We start from the raw sequence: 12,154 nt of genomic DNA, 5'->3' as shown, positions 1-12,154 counted from the left end.
ATCATGGTGTTATCACCTTGTACTGTGCATTTTGGAGCTGAGATGTTTTTCTTGCTAATATCACATGCTTTTACAAAATGGTGTTTGTGGCTTCCATTTTGTGATGGAGTAAGATGAACAGGTGGGATGAAAATGCTTCTCTTTTCCCTCAGTTCCTTTGCGACAGGTTGATGTTTAACAGCTGGAAATAATGTGTTCGTTTTGAGAAGACACACGTTTTATATAATGTTTTGTTGTGATTAACTTTTTTGTTAGAAAAAAAGATCTCAGTAGAAAGTCAATGCAGGTACATATAATAAGCCAGGTTCTTCTGATATATACCATGTCTTGGTCAAGAAATACAGTGTGTTATGTCTTGCCTCTGTGGCAAATTTTCATCCAAGGGACATATCTTTTCTCCTTAATTATTTTCACACTTGATATTAGCCAAAAGATTGAGAAGTGATTTTTATTTTCAAGGCAACAATGTCACAGTAAAACAAAATGAATTTTAAAGTGACCAGAGCTACATTATGAACCATTTTGATATGCAGATAATATATTGTGAGACATAGGGTGTGTTTTTTAAAGGGTAAGAAGAATAGGAGAGGAATTGTTGCAAAAGTGAGCTACAGAAAGTGAATGATCTGCTCTTGGCCCAAAGCTGCTTGGATTTAAGGACGAGAGTTCACAGAAAACCCAGCTAGCAAGTGTGATTAAATCTTGCATGGCTCCAATGCATTAATTCCAGATATGACTTGTTATCAGTTACTCCTTTATATATTATAGCTGCTTTTTATATTTTTTTCCTTTCCTGGGGTGATTTGATGTGACTAAGTACTGGCAATGTGAATTACTATCTTTTAAAAAATCAGGATAATTCCTTAATATCAGTGAAACTAAATTGTGAAATTATTAAGTCCCCTGGACAACCCTTTGACTTTGAAGGTTTGCTTTTTTTCAAATAAAGCATGAGTTTATATGTTGCTTTCCCAAATGGATTTTACTTGAAGCCTGGGATTCTATTTAGATTTGTATTGCCTGAAAAGCCTGTCATAACATGCTGCACACAGTAGGTGCTTAACAAGTACTTATTTGGTTGGCTTTAACAGGTATCAGTAATTTTCCCAGGTCTCTAATTTTCCCCATATTGAAAAGTTATTTAAAATAAAGCAAGGACTATTTATTACTAAAGTATTAAGATTATTTATAACAATAGATCTTTTGTTACATTATTTCAGTGAGCATTAGGTTTTATTGTTCTTCTTGGTAAGATGTTATTTACCTGGAACTAGAAGCCTTGGATTTTATCTTAGCCCAAGAATGTGTGTTTAGCACAGAACGTAATTAGGGGAAATACTTAAGGGATTGTCAATGCAGTGTTCTTTTAGCTCTTAAGCAATCCATATCCTGCTAAAATGTTTATCTTTTTTTTTTTCCTTCCCTTCTGGCTGCTGTTCCAGGTCCCTTATTTCGCGTGAGTCTTTGGCGTCCACGACTTTGAGTCTGACAGAAAGTCAGTCGGCCTCCAGCGTGAAGCAGGAGTGGTCTCACGGCTACAGGGCCCTCCCTTCGCTTTCCGCCAACCACAGCTCTCAGAATGGCATTGATCTAGGGGACCTCCTTAGCCTTCCTCCCGGGACATCCATGTCCAGCAATAGTGTCTCTAACTCATTGCCATCCTACCTTTTTGGCATGGAAAATAGCCACTCTCCTTACCCTAGTCCTCGGCACTCATCCACCAGGTCCCACTCGGCGCGCTCTAAGAAGAGAGCACTGTCCTTGTCCCCGCTGTCGGATGGCATCGGGATAGATTTCAATACCATCATCCGCACGTCGCCCACGTCCTTGGTGGCCTACATCAACGGGTCGAGGGCTTCCCCGGCCAACATGTCCCCACAGCCAGAGGTCTACGGGCATTTCCTGGGCGTGCGCGGCAGCTGCATTCCCCAGCCGTGCCCGGTGCCCAGCAGCCAGAAGGGCGTGCTGGTGACCCCTGGAGGCCTGGCGCTGCCGGCCTACGGCGAGGACGGGGCCCTGGAGTACGAGCGCATGCAACAGCTGGAGCACGGCGGCCTCCAGCCAGGCCTGGTCAACAACATGGTGGTGCAGCACGGCCTGCCGGGCCCCGACAGCCAGCCGGCCGGCCTGTTCAAGACGGAACGCCTAGAGGAGTTCCCGGGCAGCACCCTAGACCTGCCCCCCGCGCCTCCTCTCCCTCCTCTGCCGCCTCCCCAAGGTCCCCCACCCCCTTACCATGCCCACCCGCACCTTCATCACCCGGAGCTCGGGCCCCACGCCCAGCAGCTGGCCTTGCCCCAGGCCGCCCTGGACGACGACGGGGAGATGGACGACGTCGGGGGCAAGCATTGCTGCCGCTGGATCGACTGCAGCGCTCTGTACGACCAGCAGGAGGAGCTCGTGCGGTGCCCAGCAGCCAGAAGGGCGTGCTGGTGACCCCTGGAGGCCTGGCGCTGCCGGCCTACGGCGAGGACGGGGCCCTGGAGTACGAGCGCATGCAACAGCTGGAGCACGGCGGCCTCCAGCCAGGCCTGGTCAACAACATGGTGGTGCAGCACGGCCTGCCGGGCCCCGACAGCCAGCCGGCCGGCCTGTTCAAGACGGAACGCCTAGAGGAGTTCCCGGGCAGCACCCTAGACCTGCCCCCCGCGCCTCCTCTCCCTCCTCTGCCGCCTCCCCAAGGTCCCCACCCCTTACCATGCCCACCCGCACCTTCATCACCCGGAGCTCGGGCCCCACGCCCAGCAGCTGGCCTTGCCCCAGGCCGCCCTGGACGACGACGGGGAGATGGACGACGTCGGGGGCAAGCATTGCTGCCGCTGGATCGACTGCAGCGCTCTGTACGACCAGCAGGAGGAGCTCGTGCGGCACATTGAGAAGGTCCACATCGACCAGCGCAAAGGGGAGGACTTCGCTTGCTTCTGGGCAGGTTGCCCTCGAAGATACAAGCCCTTCAACGCCCGCTATAAACTGCTGATCCACATGAGAGTCCACTCCGGGGAGAAGCCCAACAAGTGTACGGTGAGTTTCCGAAGCGCAAGAGGTGACCTCTCTTGAAGGCCCGGCTTACTTTGCATACGTGTGTTTTTTCCCAACTCGGCCCATGGGACAGAGGACCTTTGCTTCTTGTATGGAGTTTGCATGCGTGGTGGTCTAGGTATCCATGAGATGGGGTTCCTCTTCAGCTTGAGGAAGGGGAAGGTTTATTCCATGATTAGTGGCTTTCCATTTCTATATTTCCTCCTGCAAAGGTACATGATCCATCCCAGCAGGTGATCAGTCTGCCACACTGTGTAAAATCTTGGAAAGGAGATGTCAGACAGGTACCAACTATGAATTTCCTTAATGTGGATGGATGTGCAAGAGCAGAAGGACACAGATTGCACATCAGCAAGCTTTAGTTCTTTTCCAAAGCAAATATTCAGTGACTTTTCCTTCCCTCCAATAACCGGCTAGAACTGGGATGGGGAGAAGAGTGGTTTTGGTATTTGAAAAGGAACTCACCATTTAGCAACTTGGCTGGTAAAAGTGTTCTGGCATGCATCCACATGCCTGCACTCTGTACCTTCCAGGGTTGAGAGACTAGCTAATGATTTATAGTCAGTATAAAATCACCCAGGGGATACACAGGAGCAGAATCTTGCAGGATCTTGACTAATTTTAAGAGGCAATTTTGTAGAGCGGTATGAGGAGAAAGAGCAGGGAAGCCTTTGGTGCCGAGGGAAGTGGGCCTGATGTCTCTTTCTTCCTTGCCTCTGCCGTTCACAACATCCATCCTGGAACTCTCTCTGTTTCTTGGCAAAATGTACTATTTTTGAATAATATGATTTTTAAATGATTTCACAACAATTTCACACCTCACAGAAACCCTCAGGGTTTATAAGCAGGGCATCACCCTTGGGATCATGGGATGGCTTTGCACAATCTCGGACAGCTCACTTAAGTCTTGGAAAAAGAAGAACATATGTTTTATATTAGTTTAGATGGACAGAAATATTTCATTTAGAGTTAAAGTCTAAGATTTCTATGTATTCCCTGGATATTGAGTATGGTGCAGGTCACTAAATATGTGAAATATATAAATCAATTTGAACAGAAATTTATTTGTACTATGGTTCCCCAGCCCAAGTTCCTTCTTTCTGTAGTATGTCAGTGATGAAAAAGAATCTGGACTATGTGTATGTTTGATTATAGATTGGCCAAGGTTTCTGATTCATGTAAAAGCAAACCAAACAGGTGATAGCTATAATGCAAGTATTCAAAGTACTTTTTCACTGAGCAGTAGGTATTTTGAAAGAGTTTTAAGAATTTCCTGTGGAATGGAATTGCATTTCTTGTCACTACATTATGCACCACATTGTGATTTTTCTCAAGGAAAACCTGAAGCTGATACCTTGCGAGAATGCCAGGTTATATGAGTGAAAAGAATAATTGCTTTCCAGACAGCAAAACCTTACTCTGTCACTAGGGTTCTGCATTAAAAATGGCAGAAAGAGACAAGCAATTGAAGGCAAATCCATTTACTCTGGAACACACCGGCCTATTGCAGGCAGGAAAGACATTCAGCCTCTGAAGGAAAACAGTCCAACCTTTTAGTTCTGACTAATCCTGGCTGAAAATAGTTTACTGGATTTGGCTTTACTGAAATAAACATAAAGGCTCGAATTATCCAGAAAAATATTTTTTGCATTGCAAAATTAATTTTTGTGCAATAGGATTTCCCCATTTTCCTACTGTTCCCAGGCTTTGCAAAGACATATAACTTTATAAAGTTGACTTTTGCTGAAGTGCATGATGAACATCGAAAATAGAAATAGTTCAGTGAAATAATAAGCTGATAGGTTAATGTTTGCAGGCTTATGCATAGCTTCTCATTGTATTGTTAAGGATGTATGGGAGATAATTTCTCTACCTCTGATCTGCCCACTCCCCACTTCTAGATGGAATCTTTATAAAATTCAGATTGGTGATTTAGCAGTCTATTGAATCTAGGACCACAAAGCATTTATTTACACATGTAATAGTGCAAATAATAAACAGGGTTTCTTAGGAGCTGACTAATGCTGCAATTCTAGTTCTGGGGCTATATATTTTTAGCAGGAAGCCTTCATTTTCTTCTAAAACATACATATTATGGGCGGTATGTCTTCTGAAAACTGTTATGTTGCTACATGTCATCTGCTTGATTTGTAGGGTGATAGCCAACTGGCAGCAATTAATTTTGCTGTGAAAATTTAGCAGTCTTCTTAAGTTGTAATCCAAGGATAGAATACCCTGGTTTTAAAAGTAGATATACACCTGGAAAAAATGTATTTTTCTGCCTTTTGCAAAACACGTATTTATAGTCTTGGAGTCCAGACACATACAACTGTTACAACTAAAATGTTTCATCTCCTACTGATTTAAAATCTGATGGTAGTTGACTCAAAGCTCAAGATCTTTGCCAAGTAAAATGGCCACATTCTTCTTTTGCAGATGTGAAGTGATCTTTGGTTTTTGTGGCTTGTCATACACTGCAGGGCTAGGAGCAGTCTAAATTGTTAAGACCCAGGCCATTTTTTGTTTTACGTATGTTTAACTGCTATTTTCTGTGTATTATAGTTAGAGTTAGTCATTTTCACTTGCTTAGCTTATTGACCCAAGAAAGAAATGATGACCACATTGTGTTTGGTGACCATGACTACAAGCAGCACAAAGAGCTTCTGGAAGTTATGGTAAAATAGGGGTGTGTGAGAGGGCTAACTCAGTGATGGCTTGCTTACAGTAAACGGCTGCCACTGGTATCCTCCCTCATGCCAAATTCCATGTCATGCATGAGAGAACACATTCTCAGAATCTCTGACCATGACTCCCTGGATTTATCAGAACCCTGGGATTCACATCATTCAGGATTCTGGGTGGCAGAACTGGGGGAGGGCTGTGAATGTATTATTTGGTTAACTTACTGGAAGAAGAGAATGGGTTCTTTTCCCTCCCCCCCCAACTCCACCCTTCTGTAGATCTCTTTCTTATTGCTTCTGTGGAAAACCCAACCAGCTGCTCTCTTTCCAGGCCTGGTCTCAACTGCAGACACATTCCCATCCAGTGGCAAAGGGCTTGAGAAGTAAAGGCTTCTGTAGACAGGCAGGCAGACCTCAGCTAGTCAGAAACCAGGATATGCCAATATTACATTTAAAAATACCTGACTCCATTCACTGCTATCTATTAACTATAGTAATTTCTAGGTGCTAAATCTCTCTATTTTGACGTTCCTGAGCTTAGACCAACTGCAACCTTGGTAAATCTCAGAATTATCAAATTATTTGAGCATTGTCAGCTATAACTATGGAATTCTATTAAGTTTTTCTGAGATGGTAAGGTCACAGGTCAGAACAAGTCATGGAGTCTCTGAATTTGTCCCTTTCCCAAATCCCTGTTTCATGTTCCTAAAAGGACAGCATGAAGTGTAACCCCAAACCATAGATGTACACTAATCATCCCTAACAGTATCCATGGTAAATGGTTCCAGTAGAGTGCACCCTGAGAATGTTTTTACTGTAGATCTTTTTGCTATTAAGTTGAAGAGCATGAGGTGGCTGGGTAACGTGCCCAGTGAGTGTGTTCTGAATGAGCTTAGGCATGCTCTGTCTGTTGGTGCTTCTCATGAGAAAGCCTGTCTGCCTATCTGGGGCAGAGTGAGTAGAGAGACACAGGGTTCTGTTGCTAGGATCAGAAACAGGGATGACTTGCCTTCACATGTGATTGAAAGCAGTTGTGCTAGCAGGTTAGGAAGTGCTGATAAGGGAATTAGGGGGAATGTGGGTCTCCACTTAAATTTTATTTTCCTGGATGAATTTTATCCAATGGCAAAAGGAATTTTCAAAACTTTTACCCACCCACGGATTTTCATGAAAATGTCACTGACCAAAGACCAGTTTTGAATTTTGTATGAATTGACTCATTTCTCCACAGGCATTTTGCCTGGCAAAATCCAGAGTATTTGCTTTGGCTTGAATATTGGGCAGTGGTGCTTTTTAAGTAACATTGGATTATGATTTCAAGAAAATAAATACAGAGCTGGAACCATGTCCCCATTCCTCTTTTATGGCCTGATGTATGGGTTCACAGGCCAGCTTTGGCCTCGTAAGACATGTCTTGAGGAAATGTAAATTCATTGTAAGCTGTGGAAGAGCTTTTTCATATCCACTTTTATTTTGATAAGACTTGGTATTGATGTGGTCTATGACCAGAAGGACCTTAGGAAGATATCATCTAAGCATAATTCTTAATCCCCACTTCATAATCCTCATATTGGCAACAATGAATAAATTATCATAATACCAAGTATCAATAAGGGTATGGAGAAGTGGATATACTTTAACATTGTTGGAGAGAGTAAATTGGTGTAACCACTTTGGAGATCAATTTGGTAATACCTAGTCATGTTGAAGATGAGTCTATCCAATAAAACTGTGTCAAGGTGCCTACCCTAGAGAAACTTTTGTATATAGTGGCAAGGAGACATGAAAAAAGGTGTTTATTGCTTTTGTTTCTCAAAAAAAGTGTAAATAACATAACTGTCCATAGATAAGTCAATAAACTGTGGCTTATTCCTAATGAAATATTATAAAGGAGTTTAAAATTAAAATACGCATACATATATTACATATATATCTATTAACATGGATACATTTCAAAGAACAATGTTGAGTGAAAAAAATATGTGTACAAGGGTGTATATGGTATTAATACAATTTATGTATATTTAAACACAAACTGGGCAATATTATACAACAGATAAATAATTATGTGATTAAACAGTAAAATCATGTGGGCAGGGTAATTAGTAACTTTAGGATAGTGGATACCTCTCAAAAGGAAAGAAATAGAAAGAGATGTGATGTGAGGATTTTACTTTCTCTTTTTTTCCAGAGAGAGAATTGAAACAGATATGGCAAAATATTGTTATTTTAACTTGATGGTGGTAATATAGGTGTCATAGGTGTCTGTTATAATATTTGGTATACTTTACTGCCTATTTGAACTATTTCATAGCTATAAGGATATATTTTTATCTAAAAATAAATGAAAGCCAATTACTATCACATTCCAATTGCTTCCCACCCATATCATTTTTTTTAGATGAGAACAAAACCCAGAGAAATTGATTTTTCCAAGACTGTTGCGTTATTTAGCTGTTCCATACTTAGAGCTTCTGAGGCTGCAGTTCTTAACCCTGGCTGACACTGGAATCATCTGGGGAGTTTTACAAAGTACCCCTACCTGGGTCCCATCTTCAAAATTTGTGATGTAGTTGACCTGGGATGCAGCTTCCAAGGTGATTCTAATGAGCGCTCAAGGTTGAGAACCAGTATTGTAAAAGTTTTCCAGTTCTGACATTAGTGCTAGATAAATAAAAGCCTACCCTGTTACTTCTGTTAAGATGCAAGGATGCGTGATGTAAAAAAAAAAAAAAAAAAAAAAAAAAAAAAAAAAAAAAAAAAAGTATGAGGCAAGCTGATACGTATCTCAATCACTTTGGTTTGATTATATGAATGAATCAAATTGTCATATATACCATGAAAATGTGCATAGCTGTTATGTATCAGTGGAAAACAAAAAATAAATCAGCATCTGAAAAAAAAAAAAAAAAAAAAAAAAAAAGATGCAAGGATGCAGTGTTTAGTAGAGAGTACATGTCTACTTATTCTCAATGGCCTGACAGTAATCTCTACATTATTATCAATGGCCTGACAATGATTAGGGTAGTTTAATGTTCTCTTGTAATAAAATTCAGAGACAAGATAAGATATTAGAGTGATTGGTAGTGTCAGAAGGCTTTCAACTGAGTGTCCATTTCACGTTCAGAGTCTCTTTCTTTACAATTATTAGTCAAAGTTTGGGAGGAGTCTTGCACTGAACCATGTATACATTGTCGCCACCTCCTTGCCTCCTTCATTTAGCAGTGGAGCTGACAAATTTGTCACACTGTTCCCATTTTTAAAGGTAAGATAGAGTATTCTCTCTTCCAAACACAATGCAGACTTTCAGCTTTTAATAGAAAATGATCTTCAAAACACTTTTGCTACTATGGACATTTCTGAAGAGTTGGTAAATTACCAAAATATTGAATTTTCTCTTTTATCAAATCTGCCTGATGTGATTAAATAAATAAAATTAACATTAATATCCTCTTTGTCTCTTGAGGCTGAAACACCACCAGTGAACATCTGGTAAAGATCAGAGTGAGTGTAGCTTCCAAGTCATATCCCACAAGGCATCGGTCTGTCAGATATTAAAAGCAAACTCCATGATTTAAAAAATAAAACCAAGTCTTAAGATTTCTTTCCCAGCAATTTTATGTAAGAGATACAAACATATTTATCTATGTAAGCACATGTTCAACATACTGTAGACACATATATGTCACCATAAATTACAAATCCCTTAGTGTAGGTAAAAACGAAACCACAGAAATCCTCATTAGATGGGGCATTGACCACAGTCTATAAGGCATCTGTCAAATCGGATTTCATATCCCAAAACACAGTTTAGAAATCTGCCATTTGGTTAAAGGTTTAATTTGGTTTCCCTTTAGAAAGCATTTAATTCAGTTTACCTGGGGAACTGACCTTTCATGAACTTTGTCCTGAAAATAAATTCATAGCAGATTTGGGCAAACATTTCAAAGCTAATCATGGTTTATGTTTCTTTGCCCTGTGATTCTAGGATTAATGAAAAACAATAGATAATGAGAGCAACCCTAAGAGGTTAAATATTTGAGGCTTTATCCTCATTAAACAAAATCATTAACTACATGATGGTTAATGTTCCTTTTAATTCATATTTGTTTTGTGATTTTTCTCTAATTTCATGCCTTCAAATAATGTCTTTAAAATTAGAAAGAATTATGTAAATCTTTTCATAAATGATCTGATTAAGGGAATGTATGTCGAACCTTTGGAGATTTGTTCATATATAGATTCTAAAATACGTTTTTCTCAGTTCTTTCAGACTGCACCAGTGTGGAAAATTAGTTTGGCAATATATTAGAAACACCCTTTGTGACCTTTGGAGTATTTCTTGATTGCCTTTTCTTTGAGTGGTTGTGTTGTCATTTTTGGGTCCAGATAGAATTTGAATGTGTAGAGTGAAAGACCAAACACATTTATTTTCCAAAAGAAGAGGTCATCTGATTCTCTTTGATCTTTCAGAAATGTTTTCTTCAAGTTCTGAGTAGAATGATTTGGAAAAGAATGTTTATTTTTTTTTCCAGACAAATTTATTAGTTTCTACTGTAATTGCTGAGTCAGGGCTTCTAAGTAAGCTATCAATACGACAATGCTTGTTGTAACCCTGGACAGTGGATCTGTGGTTGGTTAACCCAGAGCCTGCATAGGGAAGACTTGATTTTATGTCTACTCTAACTCTGGGAAGCCTGTGTCCTTCATCCAGAAGGGAGACCAATCTGTCTAATAGGTGTCATCACTCATATAGGAGGTTGGTGTAGATAGGAATTTGGTGAGAAAGTAGAATGAAACCTGTGTGTTTTTATTTTGCAGCACAGTATTTATTTTCCTTTTCTTGGGCCACAGGTACAGAGCTTGAGTAGGGAGAATGCTTAATTTGTTAGAAGGAGAATTTTGAATAATTTTTTAAATGATTAGTTTAAAAAGTTGTTGAGAAATTAGAACATGATATGACTAGCTTCTGGGCAGGCAGGAGCAATATGCTTGGGTAAATATATACCCTAATGCTCTAAAATTAGGGTGAGCATATACTTTATTTTTCAAATCAGCACACTTTTGAGAGTGAAAGTGGGTTTGTCTCACTGGAACATCAGTCTAAATCAGGATTGTCCTGAAAAAAAATTAGGGTATATAGTTACCTTACCCAAATAGTATGTGTCCTGATGTGTTCACTCATTGTGTGTTCATTCATTCATTTGATCACTGAGTGCAAACCATGTACCTTCTCTGGGGGGCACAGAAATAAATGAGACATTCCCTTTGGGAGCTCACAGTCTGTTGGGGTGACAATTGTGTAAACAGTAAAACAAGGGCTGTGATATATGGCTATGCAAACTTTTAATGGGAAAACTAGGTGACAAAGCTCCCAAGTATGCCTGTAGAGATTGGGCAGGCTTGTTAGAGGAGGTAACTGCATCCTGAAAGAAGACAGTAATTCTTACAGAGAAAGGAAAGGAGGCCATTTAAGTCTGCACATCGCTGTATGAAATAGCACAGGAGTATGAAAGACCACAGAGGAAGAAACAATTCTCAAGTAGTTTGATGGTCCAAGACTAGGTAGTAGCGGAAGTGAGGCTGGAAGGAGTCATGAAGGACTTATACTACCAAATAGGGATCATTTTTAAGAATTGGAAACCTAGTTAATATAAATGCAAATGTAGTCAATAAAACATATCTTAGGAGGGTAGCATCACTGAGGTAGCAAGCACTGTGTTTCAGTGGATGTGAAATGAAACTTTGACTTCCCCAGGCCTTCTCCATTATCTCTTAAAGTTTATAGTTTAATTCCTCATTAAAACATATCCCTTGGCAGCTATCATATGAAACACACGTTTATCTTACGCCAAGTGATCAGCTAGGGAAATACGTCAATGTAGACTAGCATGAAAGCATTTTCTGTTGTGGACTTTAAAGAAAACAATTAAAAATCTGGGGAAGACTAGAGACCAGAGTTATTTGATCAATTATGTAGAATGATTAAGATGTGGACAGAGGCTGCATACATTATCCTAAGTATGAGTAGCTTTCCATTAGTTAAATATTTCCTTTTATAATCTGTAAAGAGAGTGAAGTATTGTACTGTTAAACAAAGGTTTGGACTGGTGCTCATTATGCTGAGTTTGTCAGCCTTTTCAAGATTTTTTTCCTTCACTGCTGAGATTTACTTTGGAATTTTTTTTTTCTGCTCAGACTGAATTAATACAGAACAGAGTGAAATGCTTGAGCTGTTTAGAGGAGAACAAATTAAATCAATTCCCATCAAAATGGCACCCGTTCCCAGTGACTCAGTCCTGAACACCATAGAACCCCATGTCTCTCTAGACTGGGGAAGGCAGCATGAAAGGAAGACTTGCCTTTTGTTACTTGAGCTTCTTTCTCTGGCAGCACGAGCCCTCCCCTGGGTTTGAGCCACCCAAGGTTGTAGA

At 40.5% G+C, this 12,154-nt stretch overlaps 1 protein-coding gene across 3 annotated transcripts in view; it reads left to right on the top strand.

Annotated features, from left to right (window-relative positions):
• GLIS3 (GLIS family zinc finger 3) overlaps nucleotides 1–12,154 on the top strand; it is a 347,077-nt gene that overhangs the window by 30,238 nt on the left and 304,685 nt on the right. The window contains exons 3-4 of one of the 3 annotated variants that reach the window (XM_017884258.1): nucleotides 1,443–2,391; nucleotides 2,854–3,021. In XM_017884258.1, the coding sequence (XP_017739747.1) occupies nucleotides 1,443–2,391; nucleotides 2,854–3,021 (1,117 nt within the window). Of the gene's footprint in view, nucleotides 1–1,442; nucleotides 2,392–2,763; nucleotides 3,022–12,154 lie in introns of all 3 variants that reach the window. The other 2 variants (XM_017884259.1, XM_017884260.1) reach the window with 2 other exon arrangements.

The sequence above is a fragment of the Rhinopithecus bieti genome, unplaced genomic scaffold (genome assembly GCF_001698545.2).
Source record: "Rhinopithecus bieti isolate Rb0 unplaced genomic scaffold, ASM169854v2 scaffold_14741, whole genome shotgun sequence".
NCBI lineage: Eukaryota > Metazoa > Chordata > Mammalia > Primates > Cercopithecidae > Rhinopithecus > Rhinopithecus bieti.
This window is presented reverse-complemented; position numbering and strand designations above follow the sequence as displayed.